Genomic DNA, 26,459 nt, shown 5'->3' on the forward strand with positions numbered 1-26,459 from the left:
TGGTGGCGCAAGCCTTTAATCCCAGCACTTTCAGAGGCAGAGGTAGGTGAATCTCTGAGTTCGAGGCCAGCCTGGTCTACAGAGTGAGTGCGAGGATGGGCTCCAAAGCTACACAGAGAAACCCTGTTTCAAAAAACCAAAACCAAACCAAACCAAAAGAAACAAAGAACCACTGACTCAAAGAACCAACACAGAACCTAGAGCTGATGTTAAGAACTTTGATTTTAGCTGGGTATGTTGGTGCATTTCTTCAGCCCTAGCATCTGGGAGGCAGAGGCAGGAAGGCCAGGAGTTAAAGGTCATACTTGCCTATCTTTTAAAAAAAATTTAAAAAGGCTCAGCAGGTACTGAAAGTCACTTTCCACCAAGCCCAATGGCTTTAATCCATCTCCCAGAGCCCACACAGAGAATGAGCTGACTCCCACAAGTTCTCTTCTGACCCCCACATGCCACGCCCCCACCCAGTAAATATATTTTTCTAAAATACATTTGATCATTTGAAAAAAAATTGACAAATGAATATGGCCATATATATATATATATATATCTTCATGTTTCAAAGCCAGTTTCTAAAGGGAATGTATATTTTGAGTACTTTATTTGGTAAGCTTTTCATAAATTAAGGATTCAGCTTTTAAAAGGTTTCTAGCCTGGCCAGTCCTTCCAGTTACCGGAAGAGGGAGGCTTCTTCTGCCTCTGCTTCCTTCAAAACAATTCCCTGGCTCTCCTGCCCTATTTACAAGGTCCAAAGCAAATAAAACAACTTAAGTCAAGTGTTGGAAAGGCATAACATGCCTTGTCATGGCTTCTAACTAATTTGCTTAATATTTCCCATTTATCGATTGAGTTTTAAGCTTCCGTGTTACCATGTTTTGAGAGAGGGCATCTTTCCCTCCTCCTCTGTTGAATTAGCCACAGTGACACAGGTCACTTCTGCATCATCTTCCGGTAAGGAGTCTTACATTTGGTCCTTGGAGGTGTGGTTTGCCTGTATTGTTTCCTGACTCTCCTGTATTTTACATTTCATCTAATATGTAGTATATATCAGAAAGCCTTTGCTCCACTGCTGGGGATTGAAACCGGGGCCGTTGTGCATGGTGGGCAAGAGTGCAATCACAGGGCTACACTCTTTCTTGTCTCCTTTCTGTTCTAGAGCCTTAGGTGCCTGTGCTATAACATGGACACTAGAACTCAGTGAAACTGAGCGATAATTTTTGGAAGGCCCTTAGAGATCAACTGAGGAAAGCCATGGCTTTCGTATTGTTTAGGACCCTCAAGAAGTGCTGGTCAAAATGAGTTCATGAAACGTCTCTTTAGGATGACGTCGCATCAGGGGACCCGTGAACCGCTGCAGATCCACATGAGTGGACAGCAACACTCCAACTACCTGTCACACAATTTGGAGTTCCGATTACTACCACCCTCCAGGCAGTAACTCAGGCAACCGGAATTTTAGTTGAGCAGCAGACGGCTTTCCGGAACTAGCCTGGGCGGTCGAGCAGTGTCTGTGAGGCCTCAAAGCGGGGAAGGTCGGCAGCGAAAAACCTCTGCCTGGGCGCTCCCCGGGCCCCTCCCAGCGACCGGAAGGCCTCAGCCTCAAGGACCTGCGGGTTCTCAGTCCAGCCCGGTCGTCCCCGCGCCGCCGCGATCAAGTCCTTCTCCAGCCGGCCGTGGGGTCTCCCCTCTTACTACGCAGGGGCCAAGGGGCGTGGCGCGGTGACGCACAGGGGACCGACGCGATGACGCAGCGCGACGCGGTGACGCACGCCCCTTTGTTGGCTCAGTAGCGGTAGCAGCGGCCGCGGAGGTGGCGCTTGGGACTGTTTTCCGTCCGAGGCCGGAGCGGAGCGGTGTCTGACTGAGGCGGGCAGCAAGCGGCCCCCGCGCTCCCTCCCGCCCTGCTCCGCGCCCTCCCGGCCGCCGCCGCCGCCCACCTCCAACCGCCGCACCGGGGGAGCAGCCGCGGCCCACGGGGCCGGAACCAGGCCTGCGTCCGGACGGCAGCCGGAGCCGGAGCGAGAGCCGGGGCCTCGGCGTCCCCGCCCTCTTCGCGCCGCGGCCAGCGTCCGCCGGGCCCGCGCGCGTCGCGCCATGGACTCGGACGAAGGCTACAACTACGAGTTCGACGAGGACGAGGAGTGCAGCGAGGAGGACAGCGGCGCCGAGGAGGAGGAGGACGACGACGAGGACGAGCCGGACGATGATAACCTGGACCTGGGCGAGGTGGAGCTGGTGGAGCCCGGGCTGGGCGTCGGCGGGGAGCGGGACGGACTGCTGTGCGGGGAGACGGGCGGCGGCGGCGGCAGCGCTCTGGGGCCTGGAGGAGGTGGCGGCGGCGGCGGTGGCGGCGGCGGCCCGGGGCACGAGCAGGAGGAGGATTACCGCTACGAGGTGCTCACGGCCGAGCAGATCCTGCAGCACATGGTGGAATGTATCCGGGAGGTCAACGAGGTCATCCAGGTGAGGGGCCTCCGCCACGCCGTCTGGCCCTGGGGCCGGCAGGAGGATCGGACCCTGGAGGCCCGCGCGGCGCCCCAGGGACAGGCCTGGGCCTGGCTCGTCCGGGGCCTGTCCGCTCTGCCGGCCGGTTGGGAGGTGCTTTTGGGCGGTGCTTCCCGGAGTCCTGGCATGGCGGAGGCCTGGGACTGCCTGAGCGGCTCTGTCCGGCAGTTCCTGCAGGACCACGGCCCCGGTGTCCTTCCTCGTGCCGGAGGATGGGCCACCGGGGCGGGCTGGAGGAGAGGGTGAGGGAGTGAGTGTGGAAGAGGTGTCAGAAAGAATCCGACCCTTTTCACCAGGTTTATCCTAGCCCTTGAGTCTCTTGAGCAGTTTCACACGGGATTAGGGCAGGCCCTTCAGAGCAGCTTTGGTGTGCGATTGCCCCAAGTGGGCACCGGCTAATAAAGAAATGGATCTCCTTGGCAGTCTTAAGTGGCTACTTAGAGGTGGGGGAAGGGAACTATTTCTCGGAAGAGGTGATGATGGGCTTTATTTTCTGATGGTGAGGCTTGTGCCTACTCTTTCCTTCCTTCTTTCCTTCTTTTTTTCTCTTTCTTTTTTTTGTCTTTTCTGTTTGGGACCTGCTACGTGATGGAAGCTGGTGGAATAGTTATTGCAGATTGCCTATACACTCTTGTAGCTTCAGCAACAATAAAATTCAGTGTTGTCTAATTGGACAAAACTCTTTTGTGAATTAAAAAAGCTTTAGGCATCTGAACTCTTTTTGAGATTTCTATTTCGTGCACAGAAAGTTAGGCTTTCTTTTAGCTAGTAACTACATCTCACATAACATTATACTTTGTATTTTTGAGCTTTAGTAAATAAATCTCGATTTGCTTGGGGAAAATGTCACGAATGGGGTACGACTGAAAAACGAAAAGGACACCGATCATGTGTAAAAGTCTGAAATTCCAGCTACTTGGGATTGGAGGGCTGAGGCAGGCTAATGGCAAGTTTAGGTCCTGCTTGATCTGCAGGCTGTCCTGGGCAACTTGGTGAGACTGTCTCAAAAAAGAGGAGAACCGAGGATACAGCCCAAGTAGAGCACAGGACTAGCGTGTTCGAGGCTTTAGATTCAGGCCTCAGTTTTGCAAAAATAAATGAATGAAAACGAAATCTTGATTTAGTTCAACTTTTAGAAAACAGTAGTTACATGGGAGGAAATTACAGAGTAAAAAATTACTCTTGTTTTAAAGCACATTATTTTTTTTTTAAACTTGAGTATGGGCAGATTTAACAGTGTCACCGCCACTTGCTGACTTTCTATTATTAATATGTTTATGGTTTCATCCAGTAGGCACCGTTTTGCAGATTAAATCATGTAGGCATTAAAGAATGTGTTTTTAATAATGGAAAAATCTCATCTAGTGGTAGTATCACATTTCAATATAGATAATGTAGTCTCGGGAATAGATGGAAGGATTTTTTTTTTTTTTTTTCGAGACAGGGTTTCTCTGTGGCTTTGGAGCCTGTCCTGGAACTAGCTCTGTAGACCAGGCTGGTCTCAACTCACAGAGATCCGCCTGCCTCTGCCTCCCGAGTGCTGGGATAAAAGGCGTGCGTCACCATCGCCTGGCTAGGAAGGATTTTTTTAAAATAAGCTTTTATTATTATTATTATTATTATTATTTTGCTTTTCGAGACAGGGTTTCTCTGTAGCATTAGAGCCTGTCCTGTGAACTAGCTGTTGTAGACCAGGCTGGCCTTGAATTCACAGAGATCCGCCTGCCTCTGCCTCCTAAATGCTGGGATTAAAGGGGTGCACCACCACTTCCGGCCTAAATGGCAGGATTATACAAGTCAGATAAGTTTCACTGGTATAGTTTAATTCTTAGACAATTGAGATTTATTTATTTTTTTCTTTTTAAGAAACAGAAAAATTGTTTTAATAAGGAATTTGTGGTTAAATCTTGAATTCTTTTTATTTTCATATAATTATATAAAATCTGATGTTTTCAAATTTACTACCTAGGTAACTGGTATTATAATAATATTTGAAATAACTCAAGGGTGTTTATCAGAAATAACTTTGACTTATAAATGTGTATCTTACTATAGTTAAATCTCATACAATTTTGTCGGTTCTTAGATTTGTCTTAAGTTACCTAGGTCAGAAACATGTCATTTCTGGAACAGAAATATAGTTGAAATGTGTGACATCATTCTTAGTTTAGATAAGAGAATAAATGCTTCTGAACTACCAAGGCCTACAAAAAGGAGGGACCCTTACTTGGGGGCCGGTCTTTTTCCATATTTCCTTGCTTCATTATTCCAGCTTTTGTAAGTTAGGATGTTCTTAAATAGAGTTCATGAACATTTATATTTAGAAGTACCACTCAAGGCAAAGGTCAGGATATATCTCAGACCATCTTTCCTTGAATGCTTAAAAGTACATCTGAACTAGGTTTAGGGCTCGGTGGCACATGCCTTTAATCCCAGTACTCAGGAAGCTGAGATGGACGGATCTTTGTGAGTTCAAGACCAGCCTGGTCTAGTGTTCCAGGGCAGGCTACAAAAAACTACAGAGAAACCCTGCCTCGAAAAACCAATCAATCAATCAATCAATGAATAACTAGGCTTAATTATGTTTTGGGTTATTTAGAGTTAAACTCAAATAACTGTAGGACTGATGTGTGCACATCATAAGAAAAACCTCTTAAGAGAAACTTAAAAACAAAATAAGCCACCAGAGAGAGAAACCAAATATGAACTGTAGCTACTTCTCTAGATACTGCATAACTATATATAACTATCTGTGTATGTATATGTGTGTGTATGTATAGATGTGCGCGCGTGTGTGTGATATTTTGTGTGATCTGTTTTCAGTGGGGAGAAAAAATAGGTTTCAAAGCCAGTCTAAAGAACTTTTTGTAATAAGTAACGATTTTTCAAGATTTAGTGATTACACATTATTTTTTTAAAGATTTATTTATTTATTATGTATACAACATTCCTTCCATGTATGCCTGCATGCCAGAAGAGGGTGCCAGATCTCATTATAAATGATCGTGAGCCACCATGTTACTGCTGGGAATTGAACTCAGGACCTCTGGAAGAGCAGTTAGTGCTCTTAATCGCTGAGTCATCTCTTCAGCCCTACACATTAATTTTTTTTTTTAAATATTTATTTATTTATTATGAATACAATATTCTGTTTGTGTGTATGCTAGCAGACCAGAAGAGGGCACTAGACCCCATCACAGATGGTTGTGAGCCACCATGTGGTTGCTGGGAATTGAACTCAGGACCTTTGGAAGAGCAGGCAATGCTCTTAACCTCTGAGCCATCTCTCCAGCCCCCACATTAATTTTTATAATCAACCTATAGCTGACGTTTTTATGGTGTTTGACTTATAAGCATTACATATCTTCAGAGGTTAGTCGTAGAATTTTCTTATTTCTTGGTGTAAGTCCATTTGCAGAATTAAAGCTTTGGGATGGTGTTAATAGTATTTTCCAAGTTACAGTAGTTGCCTAATTGTTATCAAATGGTCATTTAAAACATTGCTTTGGGGAGTGAGGTGTAGTGGTGTACACGTTTGATCCAAACACTTCAGGAGGCAGAGTCAGATTGATTTCTGTGTGTTTGAGGCCAGTCTGATCTACATAGTGAGTTCCAGGACATCCAGAATAACATAGTAAAACCCTATCTCAGAAAACAAAACAGAACAAAAAGGGTCTTGTTATAGATAGCTCTGGTTTCTCTTAAACTTAGAATTCCCTTCAGTCTGGGCCTGGTATATATGCTAGGCAAGTATTCTGTTCCTAATCTATGCCCCAGTCCTTAAAAAAGTACACACAGACACACACACACAGAGCTGTTTTGAGACAGGAGTCTCATTGTGCAGCTGAGGCCATCCTGGGACTCTAGGCTTATGCCACTGTGCATTGTACTATCATTCTATTTATGAAATAATAATCATATATTTATCTTTTTTTTTCTCCTTTCATGCTTTTTAATTCATTTCATTTTGTCCTGTTTTGTTTTGAGACGGAATTTCTGTATTTTGCTCCTGGATTCAAGAGATGGTCTTGCTGCAGCTTTCTGGGTGCCAGTACTACAGATATGCCATACACACCAAGTGCTACTATAGCAGGGTGAACTCTGCTTATTTATTTTTTGTTACTTGTATTTTTTTAATTTGTTTGTGGTTTTCTTTTAGACTTTTTATTTTAAAATCCGTCTGTTGTGTGGGTACATGAATGCCTGCAGAGGCCAGAAGAGAGCACTGGATGCCCTGGAGCTGTAGTGACACGTGGTTGTGAGTTGCCTTGAGTAGATAGGTGATGGGAACGGATTTTTTTCCCCCCCCTTTAAGATGGGAGTTTCTCTGTGTAACAACTTTGACTGTCCTGGAACTCAGTTTGTAGAATGCAACAGAGGTCTGCCTGCTTCTGTCTCCTGAGTGCTGGATTAAAGATGAGTGCCACTGTGCCTGGTGGAAGTGAATTCTTGCAGTGTAAGAGTAACAAGCCCTCTTAATTGCTAAACCATCTCTCCAGCACTTTTTTTTTCTTTTAAAGGCATAGTATCAACAGGTGTTTAACTTTGTTAAACCCATACACCTTGATACTTTTAAGTATCCCACCCGGCTCCCACATGCCTAGCTTTGCCCCAGAAATAATAACACGCAAATTGTGTTCTTTTAAGCACTGCCTGACCCATTATATATCTAGTCTCTTCTTGGCTAACTCTTACATATTTGTTTACTTTTATTTTTTGAGACAGGTTCTCTGTATATCTTTGTCCTGGAATGACTCTGTGGACTAGACTGTCCTTGAACTCTTAGAGATCCCTCTGTCTCTGGTGTGCTGCCACACCTTGAAGTCACAGAGGTCAGTCTACCTCTGCCCCTTGAAGTCTCAGTGGTCAATCTACCTCTGCCTCCCAAGTGTTGGAATTAAGCCGGGCGGTGGTGGTGCTTGCCTTTAATCCCAGCACTTGGGAGGCAGAGACAGGCGGATCTCGTGAGTTCGAGGCCAGCCTGGTCTACAAGAGCTAGTTCCAGGACAGGCTCTAAAGCCACAGAGAAACCCTGTCTCGAAAAACCAAAAAAAAAAAAAAAAATATGAGAAACCAAGTGTTGGAATTAAAGGTGTGTACCACCACACCCAACTACTCTTTCTTTAAGAACTTTAACTTTTTTTCAAGCCTGCATATATTTTTAAACACACTGTAAACCATTTAGAGTTTTTTTTTTTTTAATCTCTCTTTACTGTATATCTCTTTTTCTAACTACTTGAGTCTAAGGAGAGGATTAAAGCCATGGCTTTGAAGGCTGAATCCAGCCCATTCCTTAGCTTTTCAGCCTTGTGGCAGAGGTACTTGCTGGAGCCATTTTTATTACCACAACTCTGTGGTGGTTCAAGGTCCCTGTCAGGAAGCAAGCTGCAGCATTCTGCTCACAGACCAGATTTAGTCGGACTGCCTGGCTGAAAGAGAGTTTGCCCTGGCAGGACGGCCCAGAAAGCCGGCATTTTAAAACGGAGCAGCTTTTTTCCTGCTATGGCTGAAAACCGAAAAGCATGTATTCAGCTTTTCCTCAACACCTTTTAAGTGTTTTGTGGCAGGAACTCTTTTTTGTTTTTTTTTTTTTTTGTTTGTTTTGTTTTTTCGAGATAGGGTTTCTCTGTGGCTTTGGAGCCTGTCCTGGAACTAGCTCTGTAGACCAGGCTGGTCTCGAACTCAAAGAGATCTACCTGCCTCTGCCTCCCAAGTGCTGGGATTAAAGGCGTGTGCCACCATCGCCCGGCTGTGGCAGGAACTCTTAAAAGAGCTGCAGGGTTTTGCAGCTAAAGCTGAGTCAGGAAGCCTCTCTTAGATGAGAGCACCTGCCAGCCTCTAGCAAGCAGAGCAGACCTGAGAAATTGCTGCTACCAAGAAAACATGCTTTACTCTTTCCCAAGCTTTCTCAGGTTTTCTGTGTATTCAGTTATTCACGTCTGGGAGCCATTTGTAGTGAGGAACTGCAGGCTGGCCTGCTTTTCATCCCACCCTGCTCCCGCATGGCTAGCTTTGCCCCAGAAATAATACACAAATTGTATTCATTTAAGCACTGCCTGGCCCATTATATCTAGCCTCTTCTTGGCTAACTCTTACAGGCTCCCATCCTCTGGAACAGTATCTGAAATTAAGCATGAATTAAGATGAATTTAATACCACATTAGGACAAAATAGTTAAATAGAAGTGTTTCAAACTGAGTGACTAGAGCCTCGGAAGAACATAAGTAAAGGATGATTGTAGTTTGTTGTTGCTTTTTACTCTATTCTTTGAAACTTTGAGGGCCAGCCACCCACCTTCGAATGAATATATGAAGATTACTCTTTTATGTTTGCCCATCCTTGGTTTGGCGGATTTCTAGCCAGCTTTCCTAACTTAAATTATCCTGTCTACCTTTTGCCTTTAGACTTTTACCTTTCTCTATTTCTGTATATTTTTTCTTTCCTTCTTATTCTGTGTCTGGTTGTGTGGCTGGATGGCTGGCCCCTGTCATCCTCCCCTGCTTTTTTTTACTCCTTCCTCCTAGTCTCTTTGCCTGGTAGCCCCGCCTATTTCTCTCCTGCGTATCTATTGGCCCTTCAGCTTTTTATTAACCAATTAGGTGTTTTAGACAGGCAAAGTAACACAGCTTCACAGAGTTAAACAAATGCAACATAAAAGAATGCACAACATCAAACAAATGTTCCACAGCATAAATGAATGTAACACATCTTAAACTAATATTCCACAACAGATGATGGTAGAGTTTTTAATACTAATAAAGAGACATGATTTCTACAGTCAAAAAAACTAATGTTACCTCATGAATAAACACGAACTACTGACTAGGCTTGTTATTTATTTTTTTAAAGTTTTGAGAACTAGGGAGATTTTTTTTTGGGGGGGGATAGGGTCTTTTTATGTACTGTTGACTGCCCTGAAACTATGTGTAGATCATACTGGCCTCAAACTCAAAAAGATCTACCTGCCTCTGCATTCTAAGTGCTGGAATTAAAGGAGTGTGCCACAATGCTCAGTTAAAAGGGGGAAAAAAACCCACATAGTTAAAATCAGAGAAAAAAGAACTTCATACCATTCTCACAGTGGAACCCAGAAAACAGCACAGTCATCTCACAGGTTACTTTTAAAAGTATTTCTAGGTACTAAGGATTGAACCTAGGACTTCATGCATGCTAAGCAAAGTACACTGCCACTTAAAAAATAGAAACACAACCATTTTGTTTTGAGTCAGGGTCTCACATAGCCCCCACAGGACTGGAAATTATATGGCTGTGGATGACCTGGCCGATCATCTCCTTTACCTCCCCAGTACTGGGATTATAGGATTATAGGCACTTGCCTTCACACTTTGTCCTTTTTTTTAACTTTTAATTTTTTTTTGTCTGTCCCCCTTAACTTTTAAATTTTGGGACAGGGTTTTTGTTTTTTTAATATTTATTTATTTATTATGTATACAGTGCAGGCTGGAAGAGGGTACCAAGTCTCATTACAGATGGTTGTGAGCCACCATATATATGGTTGCTGGGAATTGAACTCAGGCAAAGCTCTTAACCACTGAGCCATCTATCCAGTCCCAAGGGACAGGGTTTTGATAAGTTATTTAGGCTGACTTTGAGTTTGTGACCTTCCTGCCTCTGGCTCTTGAGAGCTGATATTATAGGCCCGACCTTTCGAGCTGCTTGAGTTCTAGTACCTGAATCAGCTGAGTCACTTCATAGTGCCTTTTTCTTTTTTTTATTTATTTGTTTGTTTGTTTTTGTTTTTGTTTTTTTTTGAGACAGGGTTTCTTTATGGCTGCCCTGGAACTTGCTCTGTTGGCCAGGCTGGCTTCAAATTTAGGAGTTCCACCTGCCTCTGCTACCCAAATGCTGAGATAAAGGTGTTTGCCACCGTTACCTGGTGTGTGTATTATTTTCTTACTGTTGCTCTGATAAATCACAAAAGTTTAGTGACTTAAAATACAAATTCATTATTAAGTAGTACTGATGATCAGAAGTTTGAATTGGCTCTCAGGCTAAAGATCTGGGTTGGGTGTCAGCAGCCTTTGTTTTTCTGGAAGATTTTTTTTTGTCCTTTCTCACTGCAAGATAATACCCCATATTTTGATCTCAGACCTTCCTCCATTCTCCAGCATCAGGGCATCTTCAGATTTCTGATTCTGCCTTTTTTTTTCCATTTTAAAGGACTAACATGGATCTTATAGGCTATCTTACTTCAAGATCAGCTTGTATTAGTCTTACTTCTATTTGCAATGTTAATTTCCCCTTGCATTATTATATAGTCTCAGAGTCTAGGTATTTGAATGTGAACACCTTGGGGTAGTAAGGTCACATATACCAAGCTGTGTCTCAGCAGTATCCTTCTGTGATAAATGGTCAAGCTGCTTGCTCCCAGAAGTACTAAGAAAGGTCCCTTAGGAGAAAAAAGTCACTTCAGGTATAAGGGTCACCAGCCTTAGTTCTTGTTACCTAAGCTGTTTCCTATGCCCATTGCAGGATTTACTTCTGGATTGTTCTTTGGCTTTTCTTAGGCCACTGTTTGTCTTTAATTTGGCTTTTGTGGATTTTGTTGTCTCTGAAATTATCATATAATCCTCATTCCTTATGTTCTGCCAAATCTATAACCATCCTTTAAATCCATATGCTTCTCCTGATATATGTGCTTGGTAGTAGTTATGCAAAGATGAGCAAAGTATATTCCTTTTCTTTTCAGGGCCCAGAGTGTAGGAAAGCAGAGTGGTCTATATACAACTTGATAATAAAGGCAATAACTCAGAATTTACTATGCCCACTTTGATTTATTTGTGTCCTAGTTTTGGTGATGGTTTTGCATGGTTTCCAAAGTTAAGAGTCTTAATATGCCACTCTATGCCAGGGACCTATCCTTCTAGTTCGTGATTTTTTTTAAAAAATATATTTATTTATTATGTATACAATATTCTGTGTGTCTGCCTGCAGGCCAGAGGAGGGCACCAGACCCCATTACAGATGGTTGTGAGCCACCATGTGGTTGCTGGGAATTGAACTCAGGACCTTTGGAAGAGCAGGCAATGCTCTTAACCACTGAGCTATCTCTCCAGCCCTCTAGTTTGTGATTTTTTTAGTTAAGTTAGTTGCAAGGCCCTCATACATTGCTCTGTTTTTGAACTATAGCCCTAGTCCCTTAAATGCTATTTTCACAAGATGACGGTTCTGGTGTGGGTTCTGGTATTTCCTTTCTTGAATAGTGGCCCATTGCAGTCTTCCTTTCTATTTTCTTCTTCTTTTTTTTTTTATATTTATTTTATTTATTATGTATACAATATTCTATCCGTGTGCATGCCTGAAGGCCAGAAGAGGGCACCAGACCTCCTCACAGATGGTTGTGAGCCACCATGTGGTTGCCGGGAACTGAACCCAGGACCCTTGGAAGAGCAGGCAATGCTCCCAACCACTGAGCCATCTCTCCAGCCCCAGTCTTCCTTTCTAAAAGGACAAGTTAGATTTTAGGAAAATAGTATAGTCTTATTAGATACAGTTAGCAGTTATTACAAGGCTCTTTTTAGAAATATTGGAAATCAGGGATGTAATAGAGCTTGGTCAAGCTAATGGTTACTCCCCTCCCTCCCCCCACAGGGTTTCTCTGTGGCTTTGAAGCCTGTCCTGGAACTAGCTTTTGTAGACCAGGCTGGCCTTGAACTCACAAAGGTCTGCACCACCACAGCCTGGTGCTAGTGGTTACCTTTCAAACATGGGAACCTGACTTTAATCCTTAGAATTAAAATAAAAAAAGCAGGGCATGATGATGCATGCTTGAAGGCGTAAGTCATAAACAATCCCACACCAGTTTGGAATTATGATGAATACGGTGGTATTTATTTAAAGGAGAAAAAACTTACAGATCACCGTCCCAGACAACAGCCCTCTGCGCAATCAGAAAGGAGTCTAGTTGCTGGAAACGGAGCAGGAAGCAAAGAGAGCTTGAGGAGGGAAGTGGCCGCTTTTTTAAAGAGAGAGACCACGCCCCAATGGGCTGGTATCTCAGCGGCTATTGGCTGGAGGAGCCGAAGGACCTCCCACAACACCTGCTTGTAATACTAGTGCTGGAGAGGTGGGGGAGTTTCTCTGTGACTTGCTGGCTAGTTGGTGGGTTGCAGGCCAGTAAGTGACCCTGCCCCCAAAAAACAAAGTGCTTGGTGAATGCAAAGCCTCCAGATAGAGGCACAGGAACACATAAATACAAATGCCTGTAGGACACACATACAAAGAGGTATCAGAAAATTTAAAACAACCAGAAAAGGGTGATAGAAAATGGAACATGTACACAGACGACAGAGTGGGGTGCATAAGAAAGTGGAGGAAGATCTGGGAGTGGCAAGAATTGAATTAAAATATATTGCATTACATTCTCAAAGAATAAATAAAAAACATTGAAAAAGAAAAGAAAACTCAAGCAGGGTGATGATGTGCCTTTAATCATAACACTCTGAGTTCTAAATCAGGTAGGGTGATGTGAGACCCTTCTCAAAAAGCAAGCAAATATAACAAAAAAGGATAGACAGTATTTCGCTGTTTTATGGGTAAGGAAGTTGAAGGTGAGAGGAATTAAATGACTTGTCCAAGTGGTCATAAGATATAACAGTAAAAAACACACATGTGAATTCTTTTTGTCTTGTTTTGAAAATTTTTGCTTCACTATTACCCCTTTCCCTTCCTGTGTCCTTGAGACTGACTTGAATAGAGCTGGCCAATGCGTTCTGAGTTGTGACCTTATTGCTGTGACCTATAAGTCTAATTAAATAGAGTCAGAGGTCTATCTTTAAGATTTTACATTTCAACTAGGCTTGAACTAGGCCTACACCTAATTTTATATGATGTGTGGAGTTGTACAGTACCTGTGTAGAAGAAGTGAGGTGTCTTTCTTTATCACTCCAACTGTTTTTTTTTTTTAATTTTAGATTTATTTTGTATGCATGAATGTTTGCCTTCATTTATGTATGTGCACCATGTGCATGCCTGGTGTCCATAGAGATGAGAAGATTCCTTGTTATTTGGAACTGGAGTTAGGAATGGTTGTAAACTACAGCATGAATGCTGGGAGTCAAATCTGGATCCTCAGCCATAGCAATGAATGCTCTTAACCGCTGAGCAATCTCCTTGGCTTTCTTTTTATGAGGCAGGGTCACTGGTTAACTGCCTGGCCCTCCTGCTCCCCCCCAATCCTCTTGTTTCTGTCCTTCAGTGCTAAGATTAAAAGCAGGCTACCATACCCTGCTTTTTGTGTGTGCTTCTGTCATTCAGTGCTAGGATTAAAAGCAGGCTACCATACCCTGCTTTTTGTGTGCTTGGGATCCAAACTCAAGTCCTTGTATTTGTACAGCAAACTCTTTATCAACTGAGCTATCTGTCCTGGCCCAAGAACATAGACCTTTAGAGAATTTTAGATGAACTTATTACTATTACTAGTGGTTGTGATTGTCATTGTTGTCTTTTCTTCCTCTTCCATCTTCATCTTCTTTGTTTTCATTTTCATCTTCATCTCTACTCATATTTCCTTGGTATAGTTATAGCTGAGTTCTTAGAATATATGACAATATCTGAAGCTTGATTGGTAATGTTGCGTTTTATCCAACTAAAGCCAATTGGACCTCAAATTTCACAAAATATTCTAACTACCCATAAGAAAGTATAAGCTGGGTGTTTAATCTCAGCACTCAAGCTTGAGGCCAGTCTGGTCTGCGGAGCAAGTTTCCAGGGCAACTATACAGAGAAACCCTGTTTTGTTTTGTTTTTATAAAAGCAAAGGGCCTTGATTCTTATACAAGCTTGCAAACTCGGTCTCTACTTGTGTCCAACATATTGGAGTGATCGGAGAGTTCTGAGCTCAGTTAGATTTGGATTTTTTTTTTCTTCCATGATATTTATTGAGCTCTACATTTTTCTCTGCTCCCCTCCCTGTCTCTCCCCTCCCCCCTTCAGCCCTCTCCCAAGATCCTCATGCTCCCAATTTACTCAAGAGATTTTGTCTTTTTCTACTTTCTACTTCCCATGTAGATTAGATCTATGTAAGTCTCTCTTAGTGTCCTCGTTGTTGTCTAAGTTCTCTGGGATTGTGGTTTGTAGGCTGGCTTTCTTTGCTTTATGTTTAAAAACCACCTATGAGTGAGTACATGTGATGATTGTCTTTCTGTGTCTGGGTTACCTCATTCAAAATGGTGTTTTCTAGCTCCATCCATTTTCCTGCAAAGTTCAAGCTGTCGTTATTTTTTTCTGCTGTGTAGTACTCCATTGTGTAAACGTACCACATTTTTTTTTTTTTTATCCATTCTTCAATCGAGGGGCATTTAGGTTGCTTCCAGGTTCTGGCTATGACAAACAAAGCTGCTATGAACATAGTTGAGCACATGTCCTTGTGGCACGATTGGGCATCCTTTGGATATATACCTAAAAGTGGTATTATTGGGTCTTGAGAAAGGTTGGAGAAACCCTGTTTTAAAAAACAAAAAGGCACTGGAGAGCTGGTTCAGCACTAGCTGCTCTTACAGAGGATCCAGGTTCAAGTCTCAGCCACCTATATGACAGCTCACAACTGTCTGTAACTCGAAAAGATCTTACATTCTCACACAGACATACATGCTGGATAAACACTAATGTACATAAAATAAAAATCTTAAATAAAAAATTAGAATGTAACATTTAAACAAGAATTGAAAAGTTAGGGATGACACTAAGCTTGCTTAAATATTTGGTTAATGCTGGAGTCAATAGAAGTTCTGGTTATCATGTAGTCAGATGAAAAAGATTGAAGAGATCTTCATGGTTGTGATGGCTGTTTATGGAGTTCTACTTCCATGTTATATATGTTATTAAAATTTCCACAGCTTTTAGAAGCGAATGCCTTTCTTGTTTGAGTACCTTTGACTTAAGTTCTCCATATGCTAATGTCTCCCTGTAGTATTGAATTTTAAATTTGTAAACCTGCCTCATAATAAGCTTTTCTGTGATTTTAAAAGACATTTAACACATTGGAGAATGTGTTAACTTTTTTTTCAGGGGTGTATAGAATTCAGAATAAAACACTCTTCTTACAAATTGTTGATTAGGGAGATTGTTTTGCATTGATATTTTGAATTTGTGCCTGTGCATGTGTGTTCAGGCATTAGTTTCATAAGGTAGAAAGAACACTAAAACAGAGTATGGACACCGTGCTCAGTTAAGTAAATGCCAGATAAATACCTAAGGCAGATTTGCTTGTTTATATCTTGTTGCAGATACTGGTAGGTTTTGCAGTAACCAGTAAATAAGTCACTCATCTTGTGTAACTGTTTTATTAATAGTTTTGAGTTCTGTGTGCTTCTCTGACTCCTCATTTATAAAAATAAAAGCAGTTGCTAAATAGTACTAACTAGGTAACTGTGAATTTAAAAAAATGTTTTTATCCTTTTTAGGTATTCCAGCTAGGTTAAATGAAGAACATTGAAATTGCAATGCAAACTTTGAATTTTTATTTTTTATTTATTTATTTATTTATTTATTCATTCATTTATTTATTTTTGGTTTTTCAAGACAGGGTTTTTCTGTGTAACAGCCCTAGCTGTCCTGGAACTCGCTCTGTAGACCAGGCTGTCCTCGAACTCACAAAGATCTGCCTGCCTCTGCCTCCAGAGTGCTGGTATTAAAGGCTGAAATTTAAGATGGTTTCTCTGTGTAGCCCTGGTCACCCTGGAATTCATTCTGTAGACCAGGCTGGCTAGAACTCTCAGGGATCCGCTTGCTTCTGCCTCTGAGTGCTGGAACTAAAGTCATGTGCCACCACCACTGCTTGGAACAGCATAAACTTTGAGTCAGGTTAATTTTTCTCCTTAGATGTCCAAAACAGTCAGGAAATTGAATGTTGATGCTTGTGTGACTCGTTTTCCTTTGTAACCTCTAACTTAAAAATAAACAAAACAACCTGGGGCATGGTGGCTCATGCCTATAACTAATAGGATTGCTGTGAGTTTGAAGCCATCCTGGGTTACATACTACTAGTTCATGGTGCACACCCTTACTTCCAGCTCTTTGGAGGTAGAAGCAGGCAAATCTCTTGAGGTTGAGACCAGTCTTGTCTACAAAGTGAGTTCCAGGACAGTTAGGATTATGTAAGGAGAATTTGACTCCAGAAAGAAAGGAAAAGAAAAATGATTAATAACTTAGTAGACAGAAAAAGAGTAGGAGGCAGCAGACAAAGGCAGGAGCAGTGGTTGGGTATTGAATGAACAGTAAGAAACAGATTGTCATTCTAGATTATTGAGTGATAGGAGATGGACACAGTCAATTAGTAGGCAGCATGACCTGTTTCTGAAAGATTTAGGATAGTGCTGTTAAAATAGACTTAATCCCTAAGACAGTGTTAAACAACTTGAAACATTCCAACTTGGTGGAACTAGTGCAAAAGCACCTGTTGGTCACTGATCATGTAAATAAAAGTGTGGTGAGAATTCTGTTAGACTAATCTAGCAAGGAAGAATGGTCTGAAATGGGTGGAGAAGGATAGCTTTCACAATACTAGGTTAAAAACACCTTTCTCAGTCACCAGGTTACATCCCCAGTCCCTCAGTCTGTCTTTTTGGCAAAGATCATGCATTGTATTTGGTTACTATTATCTTGCTCCAGAATTAGAGATGGTTGTCTAAGCCAGGTATGAAGGACTACAGATTCAAGTAACTGTGAATGACAGATTCCACTGTGGAAATGGTTATTGGAACCTTTTTTAGTCAGAACAAATGAAAGTCTCAAGCCAGTATGTTTGCCATACATTAATGGGGAACTCAGATGAGTTACATCAAATATGGGAAATCTTTCATGCTGTATGTCTTAGCTTTTGGATGGATGGAAGCTAGTAATCTGCTAATTACTCATTCTAAAGATTTAACCTAATAGTCAAAAGGAAATTAGATTGGATACAGAGATGGGTAGATAATAGGTGCCTATTAATAGACCTTAAGATAGTGCAAGATAATTTTGGTTCCTGGTCTGTAATGTTGATTTCCCCATATCCAAGGAAGTCCTAGTCACTCTGCGGAATCTTCATAAGTGTGACTTTTTTCAGGACTTAAGATCACACTTTTTTACTTGCTCCTGGTTTAATGGATTACAATGGTAGATCCTCTAGAAATGGGGGGAGGAGAACTTTTCCTCCTCTCCTCTCCTCCTCTTCCATTTTCCTCTCCTCCTTTCTTTTCGAGACATGGTTTCGCTGTGTAGGCTGTTCTGGAACTTGCTCTGTAGTCTGGTCTGGCCTTGAACTCACAGAGATCCACCTGCCTCTGCCTCCTGAGTGCTGGGATTAAAGGTGTGTGCTACCACTGTCTGACAACTTTTCCTTAAATTTTTTAAAATCCGTTATTTTAGATTCATGCAAAAAAAATATTTCTTTTGCCTGTAGACAGCTTTTGGTAAAGACAGGTGAAATGGGCATTTATGGGAAATGTCTGACTAAAATTTAACAGTGTAATACTTAGGCTGACTTAAACTAGTATTTTGGAGTATTAAGTAGAAGCCTCTTAAAATGTGAATATGAATTTGAAGTTATAGGTCAGATTCTACTTTGCTTTTTAAATTTTAGCTCAGAGTTTATATATAAATGCCTTACTGTTGAAACGTAATGGGCCTGGGTGCCTGTCACCTGTCTTAGGGTTGCTATTGCTATGAAGAGACACCATGACCACGGCAACTCTGATAAAGGAAAACATTTAATTGGGGTGACTCGCTTGCAGTTCAGAGATTTAGTCCATTATCATCATGGTGGGACATGGTAGTGGTGCAGGCAGGCATGATGCTGGAGAAGGAGCTGAGAATTGTACACCTTGATTACGAAGACATTAGTGTACAGTAGAAATTTTCTGCATATAGACATTTGACAGTTTAACTTTTTTGTAGAACATTTAAATATAATTTGTTGTCTGTGAAGAAACAGGGTTATGAAAGTGCCTGCTGTATCTGTTACATTAAATACTGATGAATTTTTGTTGCATGCTATATTGGTGTTATTTTACTGTGTTTGCGGGAAATAATTTGTCATTAAGAATAGTTTATTTGGAGCTCGGGTATAGCTGAGTTGGTAGAGTACATGCCCAAAGCCCTGTGCTCAACCCATAGCACTACAGAAAATCAAGCATAATGGCACATACCTGTTATTCCAGTAATGGGGAGGTGGGGAGAATAGGATTAGAAGTTCGGGGTCAGACTATGTGAGGTTCAGTTTCAATTGACTAAGATAGAATAAATGCAAGAAAAGCAAAAAGAATATTGAATATGGGACAGTTACAGACTTCAAGTTCAAGAATTTTGCTATAGAATAGAGGCAGATACTTCCCCACTTCCCTTTTTTGGTTTTCCCCTCCCCTTGATATACCTTGATTTTAATTTATCAAGTCTGTCTCTCTGGCCTTTGCCGCTGTGGCCCATTGATCTGTCCATCTGTCTGTTACAGTGCATTTTGGGTACTTCCAGAAGTTTGAATTCAGTGATGCAAAGGACAGGCGGGCTGCAGCAGCAAAGGTAGGACAGAATCATTCAAAAGACAAGTCATTAAAGGATCAATAAGTGCACACACACACCAGCAGCAATACTTCATTATTTAAAGGCCTAGGATTTATTCTGTATACTTTTATGGGAAAGCCTGTTCTAGGAAAGCAAATCTAAACTATTTGTAAAGAGCATGGATTTATTTTGTAGTTTTGGGACCATGATCATAGCATATATGTGTATTTTAAGGTTACTACTGAGCTATATATACTCTTACCTTATTTTATTTAAACAGAAGCCTACTACTTGGCATTTAGATTAATAAAAGGTACTTAGTACTATATTTGTTAGAAATATTGAGTGGTTAGAGATGATTTAATGGTGAATATTAGTATAAACCAAGTTGTTTTTTGGGCAGTTATATTGAAAAAGGTTCCCATTTTGGAAACGGGAGAAGCAGGAAAGATGGATTGATTTGCTTATGTATATGGCAGAAGCAATCTGCATCTTGCAGGTTGTTGTATGTGTTTTTTTTCTTTTGCTAATGTCTTTGAGAAATTGTAAGGGATTCTATTTAAATATTTTTAACATAGATATGCTATACAACAGCAATTGTAGTAGTAGCTACTCATTGTTTCTGCTGTTGCTTTTTAAATAGAATTTTTATAGTGCTTTCTAAAGCCTAAATTATAGGTAAAATTTAAGAGCTTAAATTTTAAGCTATGATTCCCTTGCCTTGAATGCATACAGCACTGGATTTGGTCCCCACCATTCCAAAACACTTCTCCAAACAAAAACCTTAAACTATACCGTACAGAAAGGTTGCTTACATTGTAGAGTTGGTTGTAAAGTAAGGTACTGTAGATATAGTTGAATGATGAATGATATTGCTTTGAATGATATTTGTGTTACTTTGTTTCTGAAAGGAAAGTGATTTGCTTTTTTTCTGGATAGATTAGTACTGTTGCTCCTTATGACTTCCCAAATAAAAAGTTAGATAAAAATGTGTATTTGATCTTCAGTGAAGATCCGTAAGCTTTCAAAATGACTTAAAACTTAATATTTAAATGTCCTTGGCATGAGTTTTGGTTTTAGAGCCTAGATAGTTGTGGTTAGTTATAAACTTAATATACTATATTGGGGAGATCTAGTGTGAAAGCATATTTTTGAAGTGAAACTTTATAGCATAAACTATAGGAAGTGTGTTTTGAGTTAAGTTTTGCAAAACAAAGTTGGGGTTTAAATTGTCCTCTTAGATCTTGGCTAAATTTTTTGCTTTCATATTTTATAATTCATTCTCTTCTATTGTATTTAGGTAATTTATAGTTCCTTAAATCACAAACTTTTATTTTTAACCTCTCTTTAATATGGGACGTTAAAAAGCATTTGTCATGAATCTGCAATTTTTTGAAAATTGTCAAACCTAGTAGCCCAAAGCAGAATTTTTAAGGAAAAATTGTGGTGTTGGAGAAATGGCTCAGCAGTTAAGAGCACTGGTTTTTCTTCCAGAGGTTCTGGGTTCAATACCCAGCATCACCCACCTAGTAGTTTACAGCTGTCTGTAACTCCAGTTCCAGAGGATCTGACACCTTCATACAGACATACATGCAGGTCAAACACCCACACACATGAAATAAAAATAAATAAAAGTGAAAATAAAAAAAGTAGTGAATTTAAGGAATCTAGGATCTGATCCTGGATGTACCACTATTAGTATAACTTCTGTTTTTCACCTTTCTTATCTTCAGAAATGCAGTGTGTATGGGATTAGAAAAGGAGAAAAACAGACTTCTGACAGCAGAAGGATAGTGATTAGGGGAGAATAAGGTTATTGTGTGAGAGAAGGTTAGAGGTGATGTGGGAGTAGACATGATTCAAATACATGAGACGCATGTATGAAAGTGTTATAGTGAAGTTCATTACTTTATACATCTAGTTTACATTAATAAGAATGAATGTTGTGGACTATAAGATAGCCACCAAAATTGATGAGCAGAATTTGATCCCTAGAACTTATCAGTAGAAGGAGACTATTGGGTTTTTGAAAGTTCTTCTTAGACTTTCACATATACACTATGGCACATGAGTGCTCTCTTCCTAAGTAAATGTAAAAAAAAATCTTGTGATGACTCAACACAATTTGATTAATTTATGTCTTTATGAAAATAGATTCAAGATTAATGCTATAAATTTTTAAAGAACATTTTTAAATTAATTTTTTTAAAACTATTCTTGCTCATAATGATTTTTTAAATAGCATTTTCTTGATTTCAGTTAACTTTAGACTCCCATTTCTGTCTTTTAGTTTTTATAATGTTGGTGATTTTCAGGTGCTTTCTTATTGAACTTTATCTCCAGTCCCTGTCAGTGTATTTAAATCTACAACTGAATCCTATTTGTGCTTATTCTTTCTGTTCAGATGCTATCTATCTTCTCTGAATTTCTTGCTTTACATTCTTTACAGTATTTTCTTATATTGCCATATTAGTTTTTCTTTTTTTTTCTGTATAGTCTACATTGGTTTTTCATTTGTCTAGTTGTTAGCCATTTAATTCATTGTTTTTAGTGTGTATATATATATACATATACATATATATACATATACATGTATATATATACACACACACATATATATAGTTTTCTATTAAATTTTATTAGTAAAGCGATTTTTTTTAAAGTTTTAGTTTCTTTACACCAGTGCTGTGTATTGTTTCTTTGTATACTTGCTGATGGGTCTTAGGCATTTTCAGATTTTTGTTAGTCTGAGAAAATTTTGCTTGTTTTTAACCAGGTGGTGGCCGCACACGCCTTTAATCCCAGCACTCAGGAGTGAGAGGCAGGTGGATCTCTGTGAGGTAGAGGCCAACCTGGTCTACAAGAGCTAGTTTGAGGACAGCTAGGGCTGTTACACAGAGAAACCGTATCTTGAAAAACCAAACAATTAATTCTGCTTTTCTTAATTTACATTTATACAAAATTCTGTTTCAGTTTTTCTCTCTCCAATTTTCTGTGTAACCAAGAATGACCTCGAGTTCCTAATCTTCCTCATTCTACCTTCCAAATGCTGGAATTATAGGCACAAATCACTGCTTTCACCTTGCATGGCTTTATACCTATCTTAATGAATTCTTTTTTTCAGTTGTTCAAGACAGGGTTTCTCTGTGAAACAGCCTTGGCTGTCCTGGAACTCACAGAGATATACCTCCCTCTGCCTCCCCTGTTGCTTATAGGTTGAATTTTTTGTTTTGTTTTTTGAGACAGCTCTCATATATCAAGAACTGACTTTGCTTCTTCCACCTCTATTGTGTGTAGCAGTTACAGGTTAGGAGTACAGGTGTGCACTGCTCTGCCTGCTTATATGTAGTGCTGGGGATTGATTTGAACCCAGGACTTTGTGTATGTTAGGCAAGTATTATATCAACTAAGCTATCTACATCCTTAGCCCTAATTTGAGTTTAACTAATACCATTAAATTCATTCATGGTTTTAAAACATCAAATGATACTTCAAGTAGTATATTATAATCATTACTACTTTTTTTTTTGTTTCGTTTTGTTTTTTGAGACAGGGTTTTTCTGTGTAGCTTTGGTGCCTGTCCTCAAATTAGCTCTTATAGACCAGGCTTGCCTCGAACTCACAGATTTCATCTCCCTCTGCCTCCCGAGTGCTGGGATTAAAGGCATGTGCCAGCACTGCCTGGCATCATTCGTACTTTTTAAAAATTAATTTTTTAATGTGTATTGGTAAACATTTTGTTTACCGTGTCTATGTACCTGTGCATTCCTGGTGCTCATGGAGGCTAGAAGAGGACATCAAATCCCCTGGGACTGTAGTTAAAGACAGTTTGGCCTGCCCTGTGGGTGCTTGAAATTGAAGCTAGGTCCTTTGGAAGAGTAGGTAGTGCTTTTAACTACTAGGCCATCTCTAGTCTTTTTTTGTGTGTTTGTGCTGGATTTGAATCCAGAGTTTTTTCATGTTGAGTTACACCTGCAGCTTTGGTTTCTAACATACCCAACAGTCAGATGCTCTGGGCACTCAGGTATTGAGGTCAATTGAATCTATACTCTGCACTCTACTTGAAGCCCTTTTTACTTAATCTATCAGCATGCCTTTCCCTCTTTTTCTTAGCACACATTTTCTGCTGTACACTTTATCATTGTTTGCCTGTGTCTGTCACAGGCTTTGATTTTTAGATTTTTGGTTTTTCAAGACTGGGGTTCTCAGTTTAACAGACTTAGCTGTCCTGGAACTGGTTTTGTAGGCCAGACTGGCCTAGAACTCACAGAGATCCGCCTTTCTCTGCCTGCCAAGTGCTGGGATCAAAGGTGTGCGCCACCACCGCCTAGCTTGATTCTTAGATTTATTGTTTAAGACTACTTACCCTAAATCTGACTGCAAAATTTTTGAAAGATGTTATTTGTTGTGACCCTAATAATTTTTAGAAATTCTTTCAGGGATGATTGTGAGATTGTCTAGACAGGAACCTGTAGATTGGAATGTTTGTGAAAGACACTGCCTTCTGTCTTCACTGTTGCTGATACAATTGACAATAGTCTGGTTGTGTGTCTTACTGAGATTTTCTCTTTAGGTTGTATATCCTTGATATTCCAAAAAGATCTTTGTGAATCTTCGGGTTCACTGTGCTAGGTAAGCTTTTAGCATTCTCTGAACTGGAAAAACTTATGTCTGTTTGTAGCTTTGCTGGAATTCTCTTACTGCTGTGGTAATCCCTTTTCTATCTTGGAATAATGGTTTAACTAAACACTATGACTGAAATTTCCAACAAAACCAAGGGAAGATTCAACTTGCTAGGATGTCAATAATATCTGTGATGGAAACTAATAGTTAAGGTTATAAGCATATTATTGAAGATGAAAACATACTAGAAGAAACAAACTAAAAGATTAAAATGGTTGCCTTACAATATTAGAAATAAAAGCCGGGGCTGAAAAGATAGCTCAGTGGTTAAGAGCACTGGCTGCTCTTCCAGAGGTCCTGAGTTCAATTTTTAGCAACCACATATAATTCACAACCATCTATAGTGAGATCTGGTGCCCTCTTATGACCTGCAGGCATACATGCAGGCAGAATACTATATACATAATAAAATAAATAAATAAATAAATCTTAAAAATAACTCATGTTTGAAGAAAAAAAAAATCAAAGCTGAAGACAAGTGTAGTGATATGCAGTTTAATCACAGCACATGAGAATCAGAGGCAGGAGGATCTCTGTGAGATCCAGGCCGTCCTTGTCTACAGAGTGAGTTCCAGGACTTACAAAGAGACCTGTTCTTAAATCAAAACTTAGTGTAGGGGGCTGGAGAGATGGCTCAGTGGTTAAGAGCATTGCCTGCTCTTCCAAAGGTCCTGAGTTCAATTCCCAGCAACCACATGGTGGCTCACAACCATCTGTAATGACGTCTGGTGCCCTCTTCTGTCCTGTAGACATATACACAGACAGAATATTGTATACATAATAAATAAAAAAATATTTAAAAAAAAAAAACTTAGTGTGGTGGGAAATCCCATCACCGGAGGTAGAGGTAGGCAAATCTTTTAGTTGGAGTACAGCCTGATTTACATAGTGAATTCCAGGACAGCTAGGGCTACATAGTGATATCCTGTCTTTAAAAACAACCACACATCCCTAGTAATAAGACTGAGAAAAGACAAAGATTTAAAACTTAGTCTAGCAAGGTAGTTTAAAAGGTAAAGGCACCTACTGCCAAAGCCTGACTAATTGTTTGATCCCTAGGATCCCATGATGGAATGAGTGAGCTCACTCCTGTATATTGTCCTCTGACTGCCCCAACACATACATACAAGTTAAATATTGCAATAGTGTTAGTTATAAAACTCTGTATATGCATTAAGTATAATAACTTAAAACCTGGCTGGTTTATTACTTTTTAATGCTTATATTTAATGGAATTTTGATGTGGTTGGAATCATTTTTACTATTTTTCTTTTTGTTCTCTACCTATATTTATATATTTAACACTTCCCTCACCTTGATGTGTTACCACTTTTGATTCAATAGGTTTTTTTTATTGATTTTTATTAAGCTCTACATTTTTCGCTGCTTCCCTTTCCCTTCAACCCTTTCCTAAGGTCCCCATGCTCCCCATTTACTCAGAAGATCTTGTCTTTTTCTACTTCCAATATAGATTAGATCTATGTAAGTCTCTTTTAGTGTCCTCATTGTTGTCTAAGTTCTTTCTAATTGTTTTTTCTGTGTCTGGGTTACCTCATTCAAAATAATGTTTTCTAGCTCTATCCATTTTCCTGCAAAATTCAAGCTGTTGTTATTTTTTTCAGCTGTGTAGTACTCTATTGTATAAATGTACCACGTTTTCCTTATCCATTCTTCGGTTGAGGGGCATTTAGGTTGTTTCCAGGTTCTGGCTATGACAAGCAAACCTGCTATGAACATAGTTGAGCACATGTCCTTGTGGCACGATTGAGCATCCTTTGGATATATACCCAAAAGTGGTATTACTGGGTCTTGGGGAAAGTTGTTTCCTAACTTTCTGAGAAATCGTCACACTGACATCCAAAGGGGTTATACCAGTTTGCATTCCCACCAGCAATGCAGAAGTGTTCCCCACAACCTCTCCAGCATAAGTTGTCATCAGTGTTTTTGGTCATTCTTGCAGGTGTAAGATTTTCTCAGAGTTGTTTTGATTTGCATTTCTCTGATGACTCAGGATGTTGAACATTTCCTTAAGTGTCTTTCAGCCATTTTAGATTCCTTTGTTGAGAGTTCTCCGTTTACGTCTGTACTCCATTTTTTCCTTCTTTTTTTGGATTATGTGTTCTTTTGGTGACCAATTTCTTGAGTTCTTTGTATATTTTGGAGATCAGACCTCCGTCATATGTGGGGATAGTGAAGATCATTTCCCATTCTGTAGGCTGTCATTTTGTCCTGTTGACCATGTTCTTTGCTTTAGAGAAGCTTTTCAGTTTCAGGAGGTTCCATTTATTAATTGTTTCTCTCAGTGTCTGTGCTGCTGGGGTTATATTTAGGAAGTGGTTTCCTGTGCCAATGTGTATTTCCCACTTTCTCTTCTATAAGGTTCAGTGTGGCTGGCTTTATGTTGAGGTCTTTGATCCATTTGGAGTTTTGTGCATGGTAATAGATATGGGTCTATTTTCATTCTTCTACATGTTGATATCCAGTTATGCCAGCACCACTTGTTAAATATGCTTTCTTTTTTCCATTTGATATTCTATTCTTCTTTGTCAAGTATCAGGTGTTCGAAGATGCGTGGATTGATATCTGGTTCTTCTATTTGGTTCCATTGGTCCTCCTGTCTGTTCTTATGCCAATACCAGCCTGTTTTCAGTACTGTAGCTTTGTAGTAGAGTTTGAAGTCAGGGATTGTGATGCCTCCAGAAGTTCTTTTATTTTACAGGACAGTTTTATGTTTTTAACAACTCAGGAGAAGAGTAGTTCTTGGTAATTATTCA

General features: G+C 40.2%; 1 protein-coding gene across 2 annotated transcripts in view; it reads left to right on the forward strand.

Moving 5' to 3' along the window:
* The first annotated feature begins 1,774 nt into the window (after positions 1-1,774).
* Positions 1,775-26,459, forward strand: part of Arih1 (ariadne RBR E3 ubiquitin protein ligase 1) — a 95,777-nt gene continuing 71,092 nt past the window's right edge. The window contains exon 1 of one of the 2 annotated variants that reach the window (XM_041679453.1): positions 1,775-2,460. In XM_041679453.1, the coding sequence (XP_041535387.1) occupies positions 2,092-2,460 (369 nt within the window). In that variant the 5' untranslated portion in view covers positions 1,775-2,091. The remainder of the gene's footprint in view (positions 2,461-26,459) is intronic. The other variant, XM_041679452.1, reaches the window with a different exon arrangement.

The sequence above is a fragment of the Microtus oregoni genome, unplaced genomic scaffold (genome assembly GCF_018167655.1).
Source record: "Microtus oregoni isolate MIOR12 unplaced genomic scaffold, Mior012 000032F_ref0000030, whole genome shotgun sequence".
Taxonomy (NCBI): Eukaryota; Metazoa; Chordata; class Mammalia; order Rodentia; family Cricetidae; genus Microtus; species Microtus oregoni.